Genomic DNA, 18,910 nt, shown 5'->3' with positions numbered 1-18,910 from the left:
GACAATTTTGGAGAGATTGTCGGGGATCCTGATCCGTGTGGGGTAGGGGATTTTTCTTTTAATTCCTGACGCCGTTTTGGTAAGTTTAAGAAACCCTAATTTCAACTTGCTTGTTCTAGTAGGATTTTTTTTTTTTTTTTTTCCAAAGGGGCATTTTAGTAATTTAATCTTGCCAAAATGATGTAGTTTTGAATTTTTCATCCTATTTGATAGTAATGACTAACGGGATAAGCAAATTGTAACTGTTTAGTAATTTGGAGGACTATTTTATAACTTTTTGAACATTAGAGAGTTAAAATGAAAATAACTAATAACTTAGGGGGCTAAATTATATTTTTCCTTTCTAAAAAGTAACCATTTATCAGAGCTCCCCATCCTTTCTCCAAATTATTTCTCGTCAAAATCTCTCCATATTTGATGCTAAATTTTTTTAGCCATTCATTATTTTATTACTTTCACTGTTGTCAATAAAAAATAATATTTAATTAAAATAGAAAATTATTTAAAGAGCTTGATATTTAGTGCTTATAAAAAGTAATTAAATAAAATAACAAAAATAGATATTTTAGCTAAAATTTGACTGAAATTATTGATGATGCTCTAAAACCATTTGCCCCTTTTACTGGACCCTTTGCCACTAGTGTTTCTGTTAACTCTTAGTCAACTGGCAAACGCATAAAATGTCAATTATACCCTAGTGAGATGTGTGAAAATATCAAATACCCTCATTGAGATGCATGAAATACTAAAATGCTCTTAAATTAAGACGAAAATAATTGCTATTTTTTTAGTTTAATAAGGGTGTCATGGTCATTTTGGGTCACATGCATTGCAAGTGATCCATTTTCCATCAAATTTAACGAAATATTCTAACAGAGGGATAAGCAAAAGAGGCAAATAGTCTATAAGGAACATTGCAATTTGTTTTTTTTTTTTTTTTTTAGTTCAGAGGGGCATTGCAAATGAAGTGATAGATCATAAGGGAAAAAGGTAATCCAAAAATAATCACTACTTGTAAATCAGAACCTTCATGAAGGTTCTGATATTTATATCATGGTGGAAATTCAATTGGTCACTGTGTAGGGTTAAACCTAAACAAGGGATTCAGTCAATTTTCCCAGAATAATACATAAATGATATACATTGAGCTATGGCATTTTTTTTTCATGAAATTCTTGAACAGCCAAAAGTACACAACAATCAGCAAGCAGGGTGCAATTCCTGTAATAGCATGTGAAGAAACAGTATTTGTACATAGCGCAAAATCTCCATCTATCTGCCTAACCTAAATCTTCCCCCCACACCCAAAAGGGGAGCAATTCCACACATTTTAGCCCAATGATCAGGAAAATTGGACGCCTTTGTAAATGATGTCAATCACAATGAATCGGAAGATACACCGATGAAGCCTCAGCGTTACCACTGTATAACTGTAATCAAGTTTTCACTTAATCACTCGGCATTTTGGCACCGTTAAATATCTAACTGGTCAAGGTTAATCATGCTTGCAGATTTCTGTATGAGTTCCTTCCTAAAATCCACCTGAAGACACAAGTAACAACCATTAGCTTCTGCGAAAACACAAGGCGGGGATTCTGGAATATCAAAATTGATGATTTGGGAGGAAAGAGTGACATGCAGAAGCACTGCAAGTTACATCTGGCATTGCATCTGTATAAAGGTGATAACAAAATAAAAATTCATGACATTTTATCAAACACATCCTCTTATTATTTGTGCATTAGTTGACAGAACTATCTTTTCAGTTTCTAATATTTCAGAGAGAGCAAGCCATTTCACTCAATTTAATCTAAACAAATAATAAAAATCAGCAGCAGCAAGCCATTTCACTCAGGGCTTCCTCAAAAGATCATAAACAGTTAGATAGCTTCACCTTATCATAAGGTACATCTAAAGCGCACTAACTTTTTAATTTCTCTTTACTTATCAAAAAAAAAAAAAGTGCACTAATATGCATGATCTACTTACCCGAGAACCCATAAGGGAGGAAAAGACAACATTTGCTTCAGCAGCATCTTCAACAACTAATTGCTTTAGCAGCCTTTGCTCTGGATCCATTGTTGTTTCCCATAATTGTAATGGCATCATCTCTCCCAGGCCTGATTGCACCCATACTATCATGTTACATATACCTCAAAAGAGAAAGCATGATGCATAGGAATATAACAAAATAGTTAGCTCTGCCTACAGAAAGGTTAGGCTATGGGAAGCCAGAAAATAGAAACTTTGTCACCCATTGGATTCACCAGAGCACAGTGCATGCTACAAAAGAGGACTCAAACTTTGCAAACTCATATAAACATCAAAATCTGGGTTTATCACAATCAGATTGTAGAGATATCAGAGCATAACCATAACATGATCCATACTGTATTTTGCATTTAGGAGCGAATTCCATCAACAGCAATAACATTGTGTAACAGCTAGTTATTTCACTGAAGTACTATTGACATAATTCATGACCAATGTAAGTTACAAATGGATTCTAGAAGTTGAGCAGGGATGAAAGCAATTGGAGATGGAAGACTGTGTGCTACACAAAAGCTGATATTTGATAGAATTCCGAAAGCAACTATGTTTTCAGCACAAAAAGTTCGATACTTCATTGATAACATATAGTATATACCACCTTTTTTTATAACACATACTACATATCTTTCACATTGAAGAAAAGCAGCTCCCTTACATTACCATCCTGACAGCATTCCAAAAATCACAACCATCATATAATACATAACCATCATCACTAGCACACTCATTTTCAAAGAGCTTAGTTTCCTTTCAATGAAATGGAGGATGAATTACATTTGAGAATCTATGCTTGATGCTGAGATAGAAGAAGATAGCACTTTTTTTTTTTTTGATAAGTAATAAGAAGTTTTATTAAAAGCGTAAGGCGCCCCTACGTACACTGGAAGTATACAAGCGAAACGCCTAACTAGAAAAAGAAAAGAGAAAGCCGAAGCTCACCCACAAAAGAACCCCAACAAACCCACCCAAAAACCCTCAAAAACAGATACCCAAAGAAGCCCAAAGCCCTCAAAACCCACATGAATCGTTACATCCTAAGAGTCTTGCCCTTCCTTCTCCGAGGAGACGCGCTAGCAATGCCGTAATTAATAGAGCTTTTTAAATTTAACAGCTCTCTCTTGCCCTTAGCCCTAGGCTGCACGACCTTTATTTCCCGAAGGAAATTCTCTTTCACCTCATTCAGCAACACCAACTTCCGATCATCCTCTTCATTGCCATCCAGCCCCTGATTAGGAGGATCGGGGGATAGCTTCCCATTGCGTGCTACCTTATTTGCCCGACGAAAATCCTCCACCATGACCTTCAAGCTCGCCATATGCGGATCATCGTCCTTTACACTTGCCCTCATCCATTCAATCAGCCACTTTTGGGGTTTGGTCAAACTATTTTCAACAGTTATGGTTTCAGAAGTGCCTTTGGTCCTAGGCTATGCAACCTCCACTTCCGGAACAAAATTCCCTTTCTCCTTCAGACTTATGCCCCTCATCGGATTAGTGTTCTTAGGAATAGGCTTTGCTTGAGCATTGTAAGTAGCAAACCCAGCGAACCCAGCGACTGGGTCGGAATGATATTGTACCAGCGGAGCACTAAGGGTTTCCACCATCTCAAGAAGCAGAGAATCATTCACCCGGCTTCCTCGTTCTTTCTTAGCTCTCCGATAGTAGCTTAACATCTGCTTGTCAAGAACTATGGGAGTCCCATTTTCCGATAACCTAGAAATTGAGTGTAATCTATCTCCCAAAGCTAGCGCCTCTAACAAATGGGCAGCCACCGGTATCAAAGAAAAAGAACGTGAAAGGACAGAGGTTTCCACTAAATGTACCTATTCAATCCCAGTAGTCTTCAGAAACTCCAATGCTGACAAGGAATTCAAACCGAGAACCAAACAGAGACTAGAATCAGGAGGTTGAGCCAAAGCAAAAGCTGGTTCCGATCTAGATTCTAAACCAACCAGGGTAGACGAGGACACCTCCTTCACCGTCGACTCTTCACCTTAGAGGAGTCACAGATCTCGACCCAAAAAACCTCGCCGAAGCAGACCTTTTGCCGGAGAGGGTTTCCGATCGGTCTTAACAGAGGCTTCCTCCATCGCTGGGGAAACAAAATCCACTGCAACCTCCATTTGCCCTGGGTCCGCACTCTCCATGCTTAGAGAACCCACCGGAGAAGATGCAGACCCAGGAAGAACCTCTGAAGATGAAGGAATCGCCGGAGAAGACATCGGCGTTGTAGACCCAGAACCAGTCGGCGCTGCATACCCAGAAACCAACCCAAGAGAACTCGCCGGCAAAGACTCAACAATCTGACTTGAAGAAGACCTAGATGGTGGCTCCAAATCCCCTAAAAAAGGCTCCGGGTGGGCTGACCCAAGACCCACAACAGAACCCGACAGCCCAGTGCAAGGCTTCACACAAGGCCCAGAAGCGGACTTGCAACCAGCCCTCAACCTAAACCCAAAAAGAAGTTTGGGCTTCAGGCCCATCTTGGAACAAACCCAGTCCAGGACCGACCCAAGCCTCTCAAGAAGCTTCTTCTAGAGACGAGAAACCCTAGCGCCCTTTGTCCAAGGAAAGTTGCCACCCCCAAGACCATATCGCCCTCCGTCGCAGATTGGACTAGAACGACCACCTCCGCCCATCTCAAACTCAAAACAATTCACCAGCGAACTCACCTCCCCACTGCCAACCAGCTTGGACCAAGACGCCACAGGGAACAAGTCCAAATGGCAATCAGACAGCGGCTGCTGTTTCGAACTACCCGACTTCGAGGAGGCCACAGCTGCGTAAGAACGATCTGAACACAAGACACCCCCCCTGGAGTAAACATCATAGACCGACGGCCTCTCCTCTGCAGCAAGGAAAACCAAGATCTTCCGCAACTCACCCATGATGCGACGCCAACCCCCTCCTTCACGACCCTCAGGGAAACAAATCCCTCCTCTCCGAACACCCTCAGCAAGTACAGCAGCCACTAAGAAACAGCCCCGCCTTATTGAAACCCTTATGGACCTTCAAGGCCTTCCCCATCTCCCTATAGGATTTGGCGAACTCCTTCTTCCCTGGAGATCGTAATGCCACTTCAACCGCGTCCGCCAGCCAATCCAAGCACTGGAGACTCAGATCTAACGATCCAACGAACCCTTTTTCTCCTTTCCTCCAAACACAGCTCAAACTTACCTGCGTTCGCCGAAAAGGAGAACGGTTTAGCTTCCACAGTAAATCGTCGCTCCATCCAAACCAAACCAAGCGCATCCCACACTTCAAGAACAGACTAGTGGAAATGCGCCTGCACGCGCCTCCGCTGAGAGCATGCAGGCTCTCGGAAACGCGAGAGAATAATGATGATGATGATGGAAAGGAAGCCGGTCCCCGTAGTAAGAAGAGAGCACTTAATAGTTAATGTGGTGACTCAGAAGCCCGAGACATCAAATGTGGAGCATATATATACTGAAGTCGAGCAGATGGAGGCAAATATTAAATTCTAGCAATTGTAAAAATGATAGGTAATTAGAAAAGCACTTTATGTCAAATTTGAGCACATTTCAAGTTGAAAGGTAATAACGGATCATATACACTAACAAACACTACTGATTAGCACATATGTGCCCTCCCAATGCATTCATCACCATAGAAAGTATGGTGTTTATCTTACCTTTGAACCTCTGAATATTGTATGATGCATTTGAAGGGAAAGACCTCTGAAGCTTTCTAAGTTCAGCATCATCATAGCAGTAGTGCACTTGCTTTCCTCTTTCAACCTGCAGATTTCACCAAAAGATTACAGAAGTTTAACTTGCTGAATCAAAATAGATCCTCTCTGGCTTCATCATAGTTTAAGGCAAACCTTGAAAAGGGGTGGAACACCAACATATATGCAACCTTCATCAAATAAGGCTCTCTGCAAGCAAGAACCACTGCATCAAGTTCATAATTTTTTTATTGAATTCACTGAGCATTTGGAGGTTGTTATTCTTTTCTTTTTCCATTTCCTATTTCGTAGCAATAAATTTTGCAGGAACTTATCTCCATTCTCTACCTGATATCTAAAGAAAAATGTCAACAGCAACGTTCGGATGTGAGCACCGTCTACATCAGCATCTGTTAAGATTATAATCTTATGATATCGTAGAGCTTCCTTTTTAAAGTCCTCCCCCTGAAACAAACAAAACTATGTACATGATGCATGGCTAAGCAGTTCACCTCTTTTTGTTTTTTTTTTTTCTTTCCTTAAACACTAGTTCATCCTCAAATCAAGGAAAAGAAAAGAAAATTCTCTTCTTTTCCAGATTTTGGTTAGTAGAGGAGGAAAGAAAGATGTGAATAACAAAAGAAAAGATTAACCTTTACTCCAAGTCCAAGACCAAGAATGAGATTTTGAATCTCTTCGTTTTTGTACATAGCTGCCTCATCCTTTCTTTCAATGTTCAAAATCTTACCCCTCAGAGGAAGAATAGCCTGCACCAACGTTTTTGTGATATCATTACAAAGAAAATAATACGAAGATGCAACCCAAAACACCCCCCGCCCTGCAGGACAGAGGGCAATGATTATGGTAGTGCTATATGCCAAAAATCGGTACTGTTAGTGGCACTATAGATGATGAAGGTGGCAATGCAGTGGTAGAGAAGCTGTATTGGCAGGCAAAACTAAGGAGGAATAGAAACACTTGCTCTCCAGAAGATTAATGTCTGCTTCCACTATAACCATTTTCTTTTGGCGGCTTTCCTTAAAAGAGATGCTATCAAAGTGAAATCTATAGGAAATTTTCTTTTACCTAATCTTTACTTCTGTAAGAGTATTCTATAGTGAGGAACAGACAATGCTGTTAATTGTGAAATTCTTGTCAAGTTCTTTCCAAGGGAAAGAATACAAACTTTCCATGCAATTGTTCTTAACAAGCTTGAACAAGTGCTTGAAGATTGAGAGGTATCAATATTGTCAAATTAACAACTAAAGAAGAAAATCTTTACCTGAAAGCGCCTGTCACGACCTTGTTTTGCACTTCCGCCAGCTGAATCTCCTTCAACTATAAAGATCTCTGCAAAGGTACAATAACCAAGATCAATTTTTAAATGCTCAAACTAATATGTGAAAATTATTCCTTATGCCTTAGTCAAATATTGAGGCCAAAAGAGACTACAGAAATCTAATTGTATGTTTTGGTTATCAACTTATCATTCAACCATTACAAACATCACTCTCATTTATAAATACAGCAAATTGGATTTCTGATACCAACCAGACCAATGAAAAATTTTCGAGTAATTTCTTGTTATCAAAGACGTGGCACAATTATAGGAAACTCCAAAAAATGCACTATACTTGACTACGAAAAAGGTAAGCAAAATGAATTCCAACAAGAAATGAACTCAATAATGAGAAATGGCAAACTGGACTATGATAATTATAAGCAATAACAGGATATAAATCTTGCTCGTATAAACTAAATTTAGTACAGTTGCATACTATGGTTCAATGCATTTTGAATTTTACACATACAGTAACAAAATATACAGCTTAACCATATAACTCCCCAAATAAGTTTACAATCTTTTTAAGATCTTGAACTTCTTTACTCATTACCTGATCAAAATGTAAAAGATCAAGAAAATCTAGACACTGGAAATATGAATACAGTTAATAGGCAGCCAACCAATGGTAAAGGGTTTTGACAAAAAGGTCTTTAATTCTGCCACTGTCGTCTCATAATCTTCAAAACTCTGATTATTGCATTTTTTTTTTCAAATACAACACATTAAGACAAAATCATTTTTCACACAGCTAAGCTATGATCTCTCCCAAACAGCCCTCTTCAACAAGCCAAGAGATCCACTACTCGTTGAGGCATGACCTACTCTATTCCAAAAAGACTAAAAATAGAGCTCAATAAGTCACTAGCTATCTCACAACGGAGCAAAAGATGATCAATGGTTTCTCTACTATTCTTAGACATGCAACACCAATCTACCGCTATGATATGATGCTTTCTTAAATTATTCCATAGCAAGTAAAGAAAGTCACTCTCAAAGAAGCTTTATTCCACCAAATACACCTCCATGGGAAAAGAGTGGTATCACGAGGAAGTAAGGCATTATAGAGCAATATAAATTCAAACAAATCCTTAACCACAACCTTCGAATCATTAATATTAGATAGATTTCCACCATGAAGCTTGAATTCTACATAAGAAAAAAAACCAAAATGTACCTGATTCTTCAGGATTAGTGCATGAGCAATCAGCTAGTTTTCCAGGAAGTGATGATGATCGTAATACACTCTTTTGTCTCACCAATTCCCTTGCTCTCTTTGCTGCCAGAGCTGCCTAATAAGGGAAACAATAGACACGAGAAAAAGGTCTGAATTTTAAGATACATCAATGGTAGATACACAGAGTAACAGAGCATTTTGATTAGTAAGATAGCTACTGAATCAAAGTAATGTTTTTGTGTCCCAAAAGCGCTACCTTGAGAGCATTTAAAGACTTAGAAAGGACTGAATCAAGTACATCTGGATGTAATTCCAAGAATTCGGTAAGATACTCTTGAACGGATTGATCAACCACTTTTCGCACCTCAGGATTTCCCAACCTAGTCTTTTGGCAACAGACAGACAACCACTAAAGTAAGACAACAGTGACTATGGAAAAGAAAAGAAAAACAAAGGAATGGTGCAGACATCAAGGTGTTCAAAGCAACCATATGAGCAAAAGACATAACTACTCAGTTTAGATAATTATAAAATAGCCAGTACCTTTGTTTGTCCTTCGAACTCTGGATTTGGAACCTTGACCGAGACAACACATGTTAATCCCTCCCTTACATGTTCACCACTTAAAGTAAGATCCTTATCCTGGAAGAAAACAGAAGATGCTTCACAATACTGAAATTTTCAGCTACTCACTTGAATCAACGAAAGGCAGTAAATCTTGTAAATGCAATATTACTGAAACTTGCCTAGGAGAATGAGCACTTCTTAAATGAAACAAAAAGAACAGCTTTTTCAATATAACTACAGTTCACACCCACACAGGACTGATCCTGTGATCTAATCCTCCATCCCTCAATTATGGGGAGAGATGCAATCTGGTCCGGGAGCCATTGGCATGATACAAGCAACATCATTTGGTAACTTGTTCAAGGGTTATAACTGAGCCATCAAAAATTTGTGTCTTGCTATTTCTTTACATGTCATAGATGAAGAGCACCTAAGAAACTTTATAGATGGAGGACAGGAGAAAACCTTTAGAAGTTCATAATGGAAACATATCCTGACAAAGTCCTTCAAGTATACATCTAGATATGTAAATTCATCTGTTACCCTAGTCCTTTTCATAATAATATGTATCTCAGGGCACGGGCAAACTGTCTCACCCAACAAATAGTAAAAGAGATTCTAGTCTTTCAACTCCTTAACAGGTCAATAGTTGATGGGGTCCCTACATGGGAGGGGGAAAAATGGAAAACAGTCACAAAGGTTGTTGGCAGGGATGGTGAAAATCCCTTCACAATAAGGTAGAAAAATGCACCTTGATAATCTTTGACTTCTTCCCAAGGTTATTCAGTGTTTTTGTTATAGAAGCCTTTGTACCATCTATATGGGTCCCACCATCAACAGTACGTATGCTATTTGCATATCCCAGCATTGTGTCTGAATATGCATCCGAACACCTAGTAGAGAATAAAATAACTGAATCATATCATAGATTAATACAAGCAATGATCTTCAACAGAATTAATGATTATCAACAATTTGCATAATATTATCCCAATAAACTTTGTATTTGGAGATTGATGTCATTGAGATAAATAATACATGCCCATAATTTAAAGTCCAGCATATTAATCCCAATTCACAGAACAACTCAAGCACCAACAGAAAAAGATACAGATCCATCACTATACAAATAAAGAGGTGAAGCTTGTTTTAAACCCCCACCCCCAAACAAAAGAAAAAGAAAAGGTCGAGAAAGAATTTGTTTTTGTTCTCTCGGTCTATTTGTATTGTTTTTATTCCTTATTGGATGAAGGAATAGCAAGACTTAGAATTGCGCAGGAATAGGAGATTCAATACTTTACCATTGGAGAGCTACATCAATTGTGATGCCATCTTTCTCTGCTCTGAAACCCACGACGTCATGAAGCGGTTTCTAAATCAAAGAGTCGTCAGTCAAACCATCTTCACAAAAAAGATGAACATGCCAAAAGAAACCCATAGATATTCAAACATCTCAAAAACCATTTAAGTAAAGAAAAAGAAACTAAAAATGTTTTTACCAGATTATTCTATTCAGCACAGGCCTTGTGAGTTGTGACATAGAGGTATCTAGCTGCCCCATTAAAGATGAGCCAGGTCAAGCATTTAGGCTTACTAAACCTTAAACCCCAAATCCTACTATTATGTTACTAATATAGAATCTTTATGTCGGTGCTAACATAAATGTATATTATGGTCAATCATGATTAAGTGATGCCAAGTATAGAAATTGAAACTTGGTAGTGTCTACTATAATCCATGAGTGCTGGTATGCTAACACATCTGCTTCACTCATTTGGAAGCCTCTGTGCAACACAAGTAGTCATATAAAGACACACAAATGCTTCTATGCATGATATGGATCATAGGTAAAATCCAATCTCAACTGACTTGTGTATATATGTACACAAGAGCTTCACTCATTTGGAAGCCTATGTGTAACGCAAGTAGTCATATAAAGACACACAGATGCTTCTATGCATGTTATGGATCGTAGGAAAAATCCAATCTCAACTGACTTGTGTATATATATACACAAGAGGTTCAAATCTGATCTCAACCAATGGGAATCCTAGGTGAAGTGGAATATATCAACAACTAAGGGCAGACTACAAGAATAGTGAAGGTGGTAAAAGGTCAAGAATACCTTATCAGTATTTAGCCATGTCACATATTCAACCAATCCCCCTGCATAGAAGTACTCATTATACTGGTTCTTCTCCGGATCATTATCTTCTTTTTTAAGAGTGATAGTGAGCTGCAAAGGTCAAGCCACAGGAGAAAGTAAGCTGTGAAGTACAGAGAAACAGAGGAACTTCATAGAACCAGCAGCATACCACATGAAGAACAAAAAGATCAACGAATAAATCTTAAAAATCCACTTTAGAAGAGAAAAGTAAACGTATGTGAGGAAAGATTCACCTAATTAAAAACTATGATTTTACCTTAGGATTGAGAAAAGCTAGCTCCCTAATTCTTCCGGCTATTGTGTTGTAGTCAAACTGAATAGCGGAAGTGAATACTGCATGAGAGATCCAGAATAAATCATTGTAATTATAATTATATAATTTGGTATAAATCATCTTTTGATGACCATCAAATGCATATGGGGCTTGGAGGGTTAAGGAAAACCTTCTTTGTCAGGCCAAAATCTGATGTGTGTTCCTTGACGATCTTTTAATTCAGGTGGAAGTAATTGACTTGTTAGAGTTGTCTCAGGCTTCCCACGAGAGTATCTTTGCTGGTACTCCATTCCATCACGCCAAATGGTAACTTCCAGTGCCTGTGAAGTAAGACATCATCTGAGCCTTCTAGATAATAATAGCCGAGCTGGAAACCTCAATTATACAAAAAGCAAGACATAAAAAGTGATAAAAACTCAATAAAAAGGAAAATTCCTTAAATCTTCATTATCACCATGAGGAAATGTCAAGATGTTATAATATGTTTTCCCATCTGCATCCCTTTTAGTTTGAACATCTTTTACTGAAGTTTTTCCAAGATGCATTACAGCGTTCAATCCAAGATTACATGAAAGTTGAAACCCATCATTATGTAAAACAAAAAAAAAAAAAAATCATATGCTTTATTCATTTTTTAAAAGTTAAGCCACTTCAATGGGATGTAGCAAATAGGATAAACCAAGATAGTAAATTTCACCAAAATATATATATATCCCTTTGGATGGGAGAAAAAAAAAAAAAAGAAAGAAAGAAAGAAAGAAAAAAGAGAAGATATTTCACAATTTGATCTATAGCCTGAGGAAATTAACAGTCCTCAAGAAATCTTAAATGAAGACTCAAACATGGATATTAAAAAATCATATGGCAGCTCAAAGAAGTTATAAGAGAAGTCAACGCAAACCTCAGACAAGGCATTAACGACAGATAAACCCACACCATGCAAACCACCTGACACAGAATATCCACTACTGGAACCACCGAATTTGCCACCCGCATGCAAAACCTGCAAAATTTGACAAACATCCATATTTTACAACATAATCAGAATTGTTAAAAATAATAATTCATAGTAAAAATGGCTCACAACACACAAGTGTCGACCTATATTATACAAGGGACTCATTTTCAGAGCTGAAAACCAAAATCTAGTACACATTTAAAGAACCAAAAACTATGATAGTTCTGTCATTCAAAATACATTCCTCTACATGCATTGCATTGATTCAACTCCTTTAAAGCCCAACATAGAAGGATAACTTTTCAGAGTTGCAGAAGCAAAGAGAAGAAAATCCAAGGCTATCAAAAATGTGTAGTTGGTCATATAAACTTCTTATCTACTTATGAAAGTTTAGTAGAAGAAAAGTAACGGAAGGGAAAAATTATGTGTTTGTGCATATTCAAAATAATGCCAATAAATCAGATAATGACGCACAAGCATTGGAAATGGGTGCTCCATGGGCAATGAAAGATTCAGATTGTCCAATTTACTTGAACAATCAGCTAAAACATAGTTTGAGAAGCCAGATCAAGTATTTTAAACTTAATCACGGTCACGGGCATTCAGATGACTAGAGGAGGACTATCTGCATTTATTTAAGCGATATATAAATGGTCATCCTAAATTTTAAGTTACTTTTTTTATAGAGAAAAATTTTAACTTCTATTTTTGATAAGTAATTGAAACTCATTAAAAAACACAAGGGTACAACCCAAATACACAGGAAATATACAAGAGAAACACCTAACCAAAAAATGAAAAAAGATAAAGAAATCATAAAAACTAGAAATATGAAAGCAAGAGCAACCATAGGCAGTCGTCCGGTGGTAAAGGGTATTGAAGAAAAAAGCCTTTAACTCCACCAGTGTCTTCTCACATCTTTAAAACTTCGATCATTTCTCTCTCCAAATACACTACATTAGGCAAGACGGAACCATCTTCTCCACCATTGCACCATGAAGACTACCAAACTGGCCTTTCCAATAGGCAGAGAGGTCTACCACTCATCTAGACATGACCCAATCTAGCCCAAAAAGATTAAAAATACTATTCCAAAAGGCACTAGCAATCTCACAATAGAGTAAAAAGTGATGAACGGATTCCCCACTCATTTTGTAATTGCAACACCAATCTACCACTATTATATGATGCATCCTTAAGTTATCCATAGTGAAAATCTTCCCTAAAGTGGCTGACCAAGCAAAAAGCATCACTTTCAAGAGAACCTTCTTCTGCCAAATACTCTTCCAAGGAAAAAGAGTACTATCATGGGGAAAAAGGACATTATAAATTGACCTAACATCGAACAATCCTCCCTTGGAAGGGGTCCAACAAAGCTTGTCTTCACTGCCCTGCCTCACTGACCTAAATGCCTCCCTCTTCTATGCCTTGTCACACTTTCAGAAGTTAAGATAAAATAACCTCAAAAATACCTAGATAAAGAGACAAAGCACCCTATGGGCTAAAGTCCTAATCTACTGATCTCGATAAATTTTAATTATTGGGGCTTCTTCAGAACTCTAAACCTTGTCTCTACCAGAGCCGATGAGAGCTCCAGCAATGTAGAGAGTTGAGGTCAAAGTTAAGGTGTCTGGTTGTTGGTGGGAGCGGTTGCTTCACCTTCTGTGAAGGGTTATTTCAAGTTCTCAGCACCTTAATAACGACAATGCTTATGTTCCGATCATTGGGGGAAACCTTGTGACAAGTTCTGCTCTTGTGTATTAGCCTTTAGTGAAAAATTAGAGACAGTGAGCAAGAGCAATAGAAAAATACATAAATAAATAACTTTGAAAGTGAAATATTTTCAAAAATTGGCTAGCATTGTGTAGAAGACTGGAAATTGGAATAAAGGAAACTAAGGAAAACACTGGGTTAAGAAGGAAACTAGCCAATGGAATCCTGGGAATTATAATACTACTCTAAACCAAGCACATGTATTTCATAAGCGTGGTGAGACAAATAAATAAATGGATTCAGAGGTTTCAACACTACAACATTTGTTAGAATCAGTTCAGACCAAAACTAAATCAAGGTGAACTTGTGACATTAGTTAGCGTCATGATAGCAAACTCTCATCCTTTAGTTCAAGAACTTGGCTAGATTCCACAAAGCAACAATTCAACTCAAAGGATGTGCCATATGCCATTTTAACACATTGATTCTACAAGTCAAAGAAAAATATATAGTAGTTAATACATTGTTTTTTTATATATGTAAAATGATGGGTCAAGACAGTTAATACATTGTAAATTGTCTACATTTAATGCTTTTTGTATTATCACATGAATGGCTGATGCTTGACAGCAACATTATATAGAGATGAAGGTTGTGACAAAAAACACCTTCAATCTAAGAAAGCAAAGAAACACACAGGCACAGTCACAAAAAATAGGTTCTTGAATATCATATGTTATCATATCAAGCGCAAAAATAGATAAATACATAAAAAAGAATGGCATCTCAAATATGTTAGAAAATTGACACAATTACTACATTGTCATCACCCCATTAAAGCACATGCATTATTTTAGTCAGTAACATATGTAATTTAAGTTTTTAAAGATCCCCAATTGACATTTAACTGTGTGAAGTTTAAAAGAATCTATGCACAGCCCTCAGAAATTAGTCGGTGTGAAGCAGATTCCTTGCTAACGTCAAAATAGAAGTTCTAAATCAAAATTGTAAATGTATGCAATTATACCGTCAACACAGTCTCCAAGGCAGATTTCTTTGTGACTGGATGCAAATCAGTAGGAATCTGCAATGTACAAGTCAGACCAAGAAAGCAAGCGAAATCAGTAGCAAAGCATATTAAAATCTAGCATAATTAACTCTTAACTCTCAAGCAGATTATTCAAAAGCCAAAAAATTTCTTAATGTAAAATCATCTGGAGAAAGCCAAGAATCAGCAGATTATCCAAAACCAGGTATAGGTTTACAGTGGGACCCAAGGGAATATGGCCTCCAAGCCCCCAAAGTTTTCAGGTTTACTACTAAAAATTTATTCTAATTTAGTTTTAAAAAGGTAATAACAAAACTTATATGTCAGAGCAACAAACATGGCAGGGAACCATATCTTAGTCAAAACATTATGGGGCACATTTGAGTCCTTGAAGAGAGAGCAATATAATAGTTCTATGCATTTCATTCATCAAGTTTGTAGCTATAAGTACAGTATACTCAAAACTACACAATTTCTGCAACCATTGAAATGTATCAAGAATTCATTAAAAAATATCATTGCATATAAAAAGCCACATCATTACAAAAATATTCCAACCTTAATACAGTTTTTTCATGCAAACTACTTTCACCTGAATTTATCTAAATTTTCAACAGCATCACAGGAAATCAAGGAGCAAACTCAGCATTTGGCAATGAGAAATGTGTAGAGACTCTCAACATGTTGATTACAAAGATTGGGTAATATTACAGTTCCATAGAAAACAAGTATAGCCCACAAGTTTCCATACCTTAGTTCTAAACTAGTTACCTTAAAAGCAAATGCTCAGACTGATATTGATCAATTGTCAAGATTGAATCGGGAAAAAGCTAACAGACATAATAGTATAAACACAACAAAACAAAAGTGAGCAAGGAGATACACCATACCCCACGACCATCGTCAGTGATGCTAACAGAATCATCTTCATGCAAAACAACAACTATCTTTGAAGCAAAACCCGCTTGAGCCTCATCCACAGCATTATCTAATATTTCATAAACCTAAAGGAAAGCACCCAATGAGCATGCCAAATTTTTTTTTCCTCTTTTTTTCCTTTTTGCTCCCATGAAATCAGCAAAATAATAGTATTAGCACGACAAAAAAAAAAAAGGTGAAAAAGGAGATACCAGATGGTGCAAACCACGAGGTCCGGTGCTTCCAATATACATCCCTGGCCTTTTCCTAACAGGTTCTAACCCTTGCAGTACCTAAATTCACCAGACAAACAGCATAAGCCCAACACCATCACTTTGTCAATGCAACTAGTTAAAAGCCCCAACAGAAAACAATTATCTCAACAAGCTGATAATACAAAAACCATTTCCAACAACAAGAAGCGTCTTTCTCAAATAATCAATTTCAGATATAATAACAGAACATTCAGAACAACAATTTCTATAACAGTAACACATGTGCATAATGCTTCCACTAAAATTACCTGAATTTGATCAGACCCGTAAGCTTTTGAGCTCGCACTCGCTTGTAGAGCTTCGGCCGTGCTCGTCGACATAAAAGCCCTCGGAGACGCTGCATTTCGAGTCAAAAAGCGACTCGAAATCGTTCTCAACGGAAAATTCTTCCTGTCACAACAACCACACAGATTCTCACAAAAATGAAATCACCATTCAAACTTCCAAAACCCCATTTGGTTTCCCAGAAAATGCACGAAAAAAAAACCCCCCAAAATCCACAATCCTACGCTTTCCCGGGAACCAAAGGGCAGACAAGCAAATGGGGTTGCCGAAAAAACCAAAAAAAAAAATGTTACTTAACTACTAAAAAAAAACTACATTTAGGCAAGTCTAGCCTTCTTTTCCTACGCTTTCCCGGAAACCAAATGGCAGAAACGCAAAGAGAAAGAGCGAGGGAGATGGAGCGAAGAGCAGTATATATACCTAGAGGGCTTGAAAAAGAAGACGGAGGGACGAGAGGAAGAGAAAGACGAAGGAGAGAGAGGAGGACAAGAAGAAGAAGAAGCCAGGAAGCGAGACGCCATGAAGCGGAGTCGGAGAGAGCAGAGATGATAAGGAGCAGAGGGCCTCAGAAGAAGCGCCATTTAGACTATCAAAATTCTCTCCGTTTCTTTTTCTGCCTTCGAGCTGCGGTATTTACAATCAACGATTAAACCCCATTCAAACCCTTTTGGGCCTCTACCTTTTGGAAGCCCGTCACAGCGTGATAAAATAAAAAGGGTTAAAGTCATTAAAAAATAAAAAGAGAGAGAAATCACATTTATTTTTATTCACTTTGGTCATCCACATATTCTCACAGTTTTTTTATTTTTTTATTTTTTAATTGGAGTTTTGAGAAAGTCAGAAATTATATGAGTTTTTTAGTAATTTTAGTTAAATTCTAATTATAAATTTGTATTGCTTTCAAACTAAAAAATATGAATAATTATTTCATTTCAACTTTCTACATTTTCAATAATAACCATTCATTTTTCTAATATAATACTAATTCAGTCATTCTGCAAACCAAATCAAGTCTTAGGTTTCATTTTTGTATTGCCGATGATATCTCACTTATTGATTAAAACGGATATAGTACTTGTCAAAAAAATTGACGGAAGTCTACGTCAACCCAGTGAAAAACTAACACATGGCAATGAGTAATATTAATATAATTGAAAAACATAAATTAATAAAAAAAAAAAAAAAAATGAAGAAGAAGAAGAAGAAGAAGAAGGGAGTGGTTGGAACCCCATGACCAGTCTGGGGGTGGTCCCAAGGCCTATAGGAGTGGTCCTGCTGCCTCCAAAAGGCAAAATAACACTATTGCAAAGTTTTCGGCAACCATTTCCTTTTTCTGCCATTTTTGGTTTTCTTAATTAGTCGCTATGACAATATGTTTTAACTGCAATTCTATTGGTATCAATATATTTGGAGATAGTTTGAAGTTGTGTGGAAGGTTTTGGGCTGAATATTGGTTTGACATCAAAGATGAGTGATTTGAGACTTAAGAGGACCCTAACTTGATTTAGCAAGAGAGGATTTTTAATGGTTTTGATTGGATTTGGTTGAATTCAGAGATGGGTATTTTTGATTGGTTCCCTTGGTTTACATTTCCACAACACGTGTTCAAAAGACTACTGCAACCTTTGCTCCAAGGGCTTCCATGGCTTCCAAAAACCCTGGAACTGCCTTGTATACTGTTTTTTGAGATTCAAGGCAATGCTTCATTGCTATTGGGTGGAGCTATCTTTTAATTTCATTTTCCCATCAAATAAACCGAACGCATGGAGATTAATGGGAATGTGGTCAATTTGGATGCTCAGTAAGTATAAATAATGCCCCCACAAATTTCAATCTCACATTTTTTTTATATTTGTGAACAAAAATGTACCAATTTGGACCAACCCATTGTCATTTGTTCACGTCAGACCAATAAAAATGTACTAAATATATTTAAATTCACATCAACATTTTACATTTACAAGTATGCCTAAAAGAATGATAAAAGAACGCATTTCACATTGGCAAGAGCTCGTTGCATCATCTCATAAGAGAGAGGTACCACATATATATATATATATATATATAGCAACCATCCACACAAAGATTTATAATGACTTTCTCATAAGATCCACTAAATAAACAAGTTGACATTCCAATGACCAAGTAAAGACTAGTACTACTATTCTTCTGTTTAACTTCAATATTTTACATATTTCCAACAATCTCCCAATGATCTTAAAATAAACAAGATTGAAAATTAGTTCTCGTCTTTTTCAGATAAATTATTATTCCCTCATCATTATCCTCTGTGAAATTTTTAAAATCTGCACCAAATCTATGTTTCTAGATTTTCCTAGGAGCACAATGACTTTTATGATTGGAGAGAAGAGGAAGACATACTACAACCTATGCATAAGCAAGCAACCGGTAAGTATGCAATTCTAATTTTTGCAGTAATTTGGTTC

At 37.1% G+C, this 18,910-nt stretch overlaps 1 protein-coding gene across 1 annotated transcript; it reads right to left on the bottom strand.

Annotated features, from left to right (window-relative positions):
- Positions 1-1,009: 1,009 nt before the first annotated feature.
- LOC132191857 (DNA gyrase subunit B, chloroplastic/mitochondrial-like) lies at positions 1,010-17,086 on the bottom strand. The gene is made up of 21 exons (XM_059606970.1): positions 16,884-17,086; positions 16,427-16,568; positions 16,116-16,196; positions 15,876-15,989; positions 14,965-15,021; positions 12,168-12,269; positions 11,436-11,586; positions 11,249-11,325; positions 10,951-11,061; positions 10,127-10,197; positions 9,577-9,718; positions 8,802-8,900; positions 8,515-8,643; positions 8,259-8,373; positions 7,022-7,089; positions 6,393-6,506; positions 6,088-6,204; positions 5,896-5,949; positions 5,704-5,809; positions 1,990-2,120; positions 1,010-1,542 (listed from the first exon to the last, which is right to left on the bottom strand). Exons 1-21 carry the CDS (start codon positions 17,042-17,044, stop codon positions 1,474-1,476), a joined length of 2,211 nt encoding a protein of 736 aa, XP_059462953.1. The 5' UTR covers positions 17,045-17,086; the 3' UTR covers positions 1,010-1,473.
- Between the last annotated feature and the right edge of the window lie 1,824 nt (positions 17,087-18,910).

This window comes from Corylus avellana, chromosome ca9 (assembly GCF_901000735.1).
Source record: "Corylus avellana chromosome ca9, CavTom2PMs-1.0".
In the NCBI taxonomy this organism is placed as follows: domain Eukaryota; kingdom Viridiplantae; phylum Streptophyta; class Magnoliopsida; order Fagales; family Betulaceae; genus Corylus; species Corylus avellana.
This window is presented reverse-complemented; position numbering and strand designations above follow the sequence as displayed.

What these genes read in the sequence shown, in the direction of transcription:
- LOC132191857 (XM_059606970.1), bottom strand. Translation starts at nt 17,044, where the DNA reads ATGGCGCTTCTTCTGAGGCCCTCTGCTCCTTATCATCTCTGCTCTCTC. An exon ending in AGAAGTCAAAGATTATCAAG is followed by an intron (nt 8,901 to 9,576) that starts GTGCATTTTTCT and finishes GTTTTCTTCCAG; the next exon opens with GATAAGGATCTTACTTTAAG. An exon ending in CAATATTCAGAGGTTCAAAG is followed by an intron (nt 2,121 to 5,703) that starts GTAAGATAAACA and finishes GGGTGCAATCAG; the next exon opens with GCCTGGGAGAGATGATGCCA.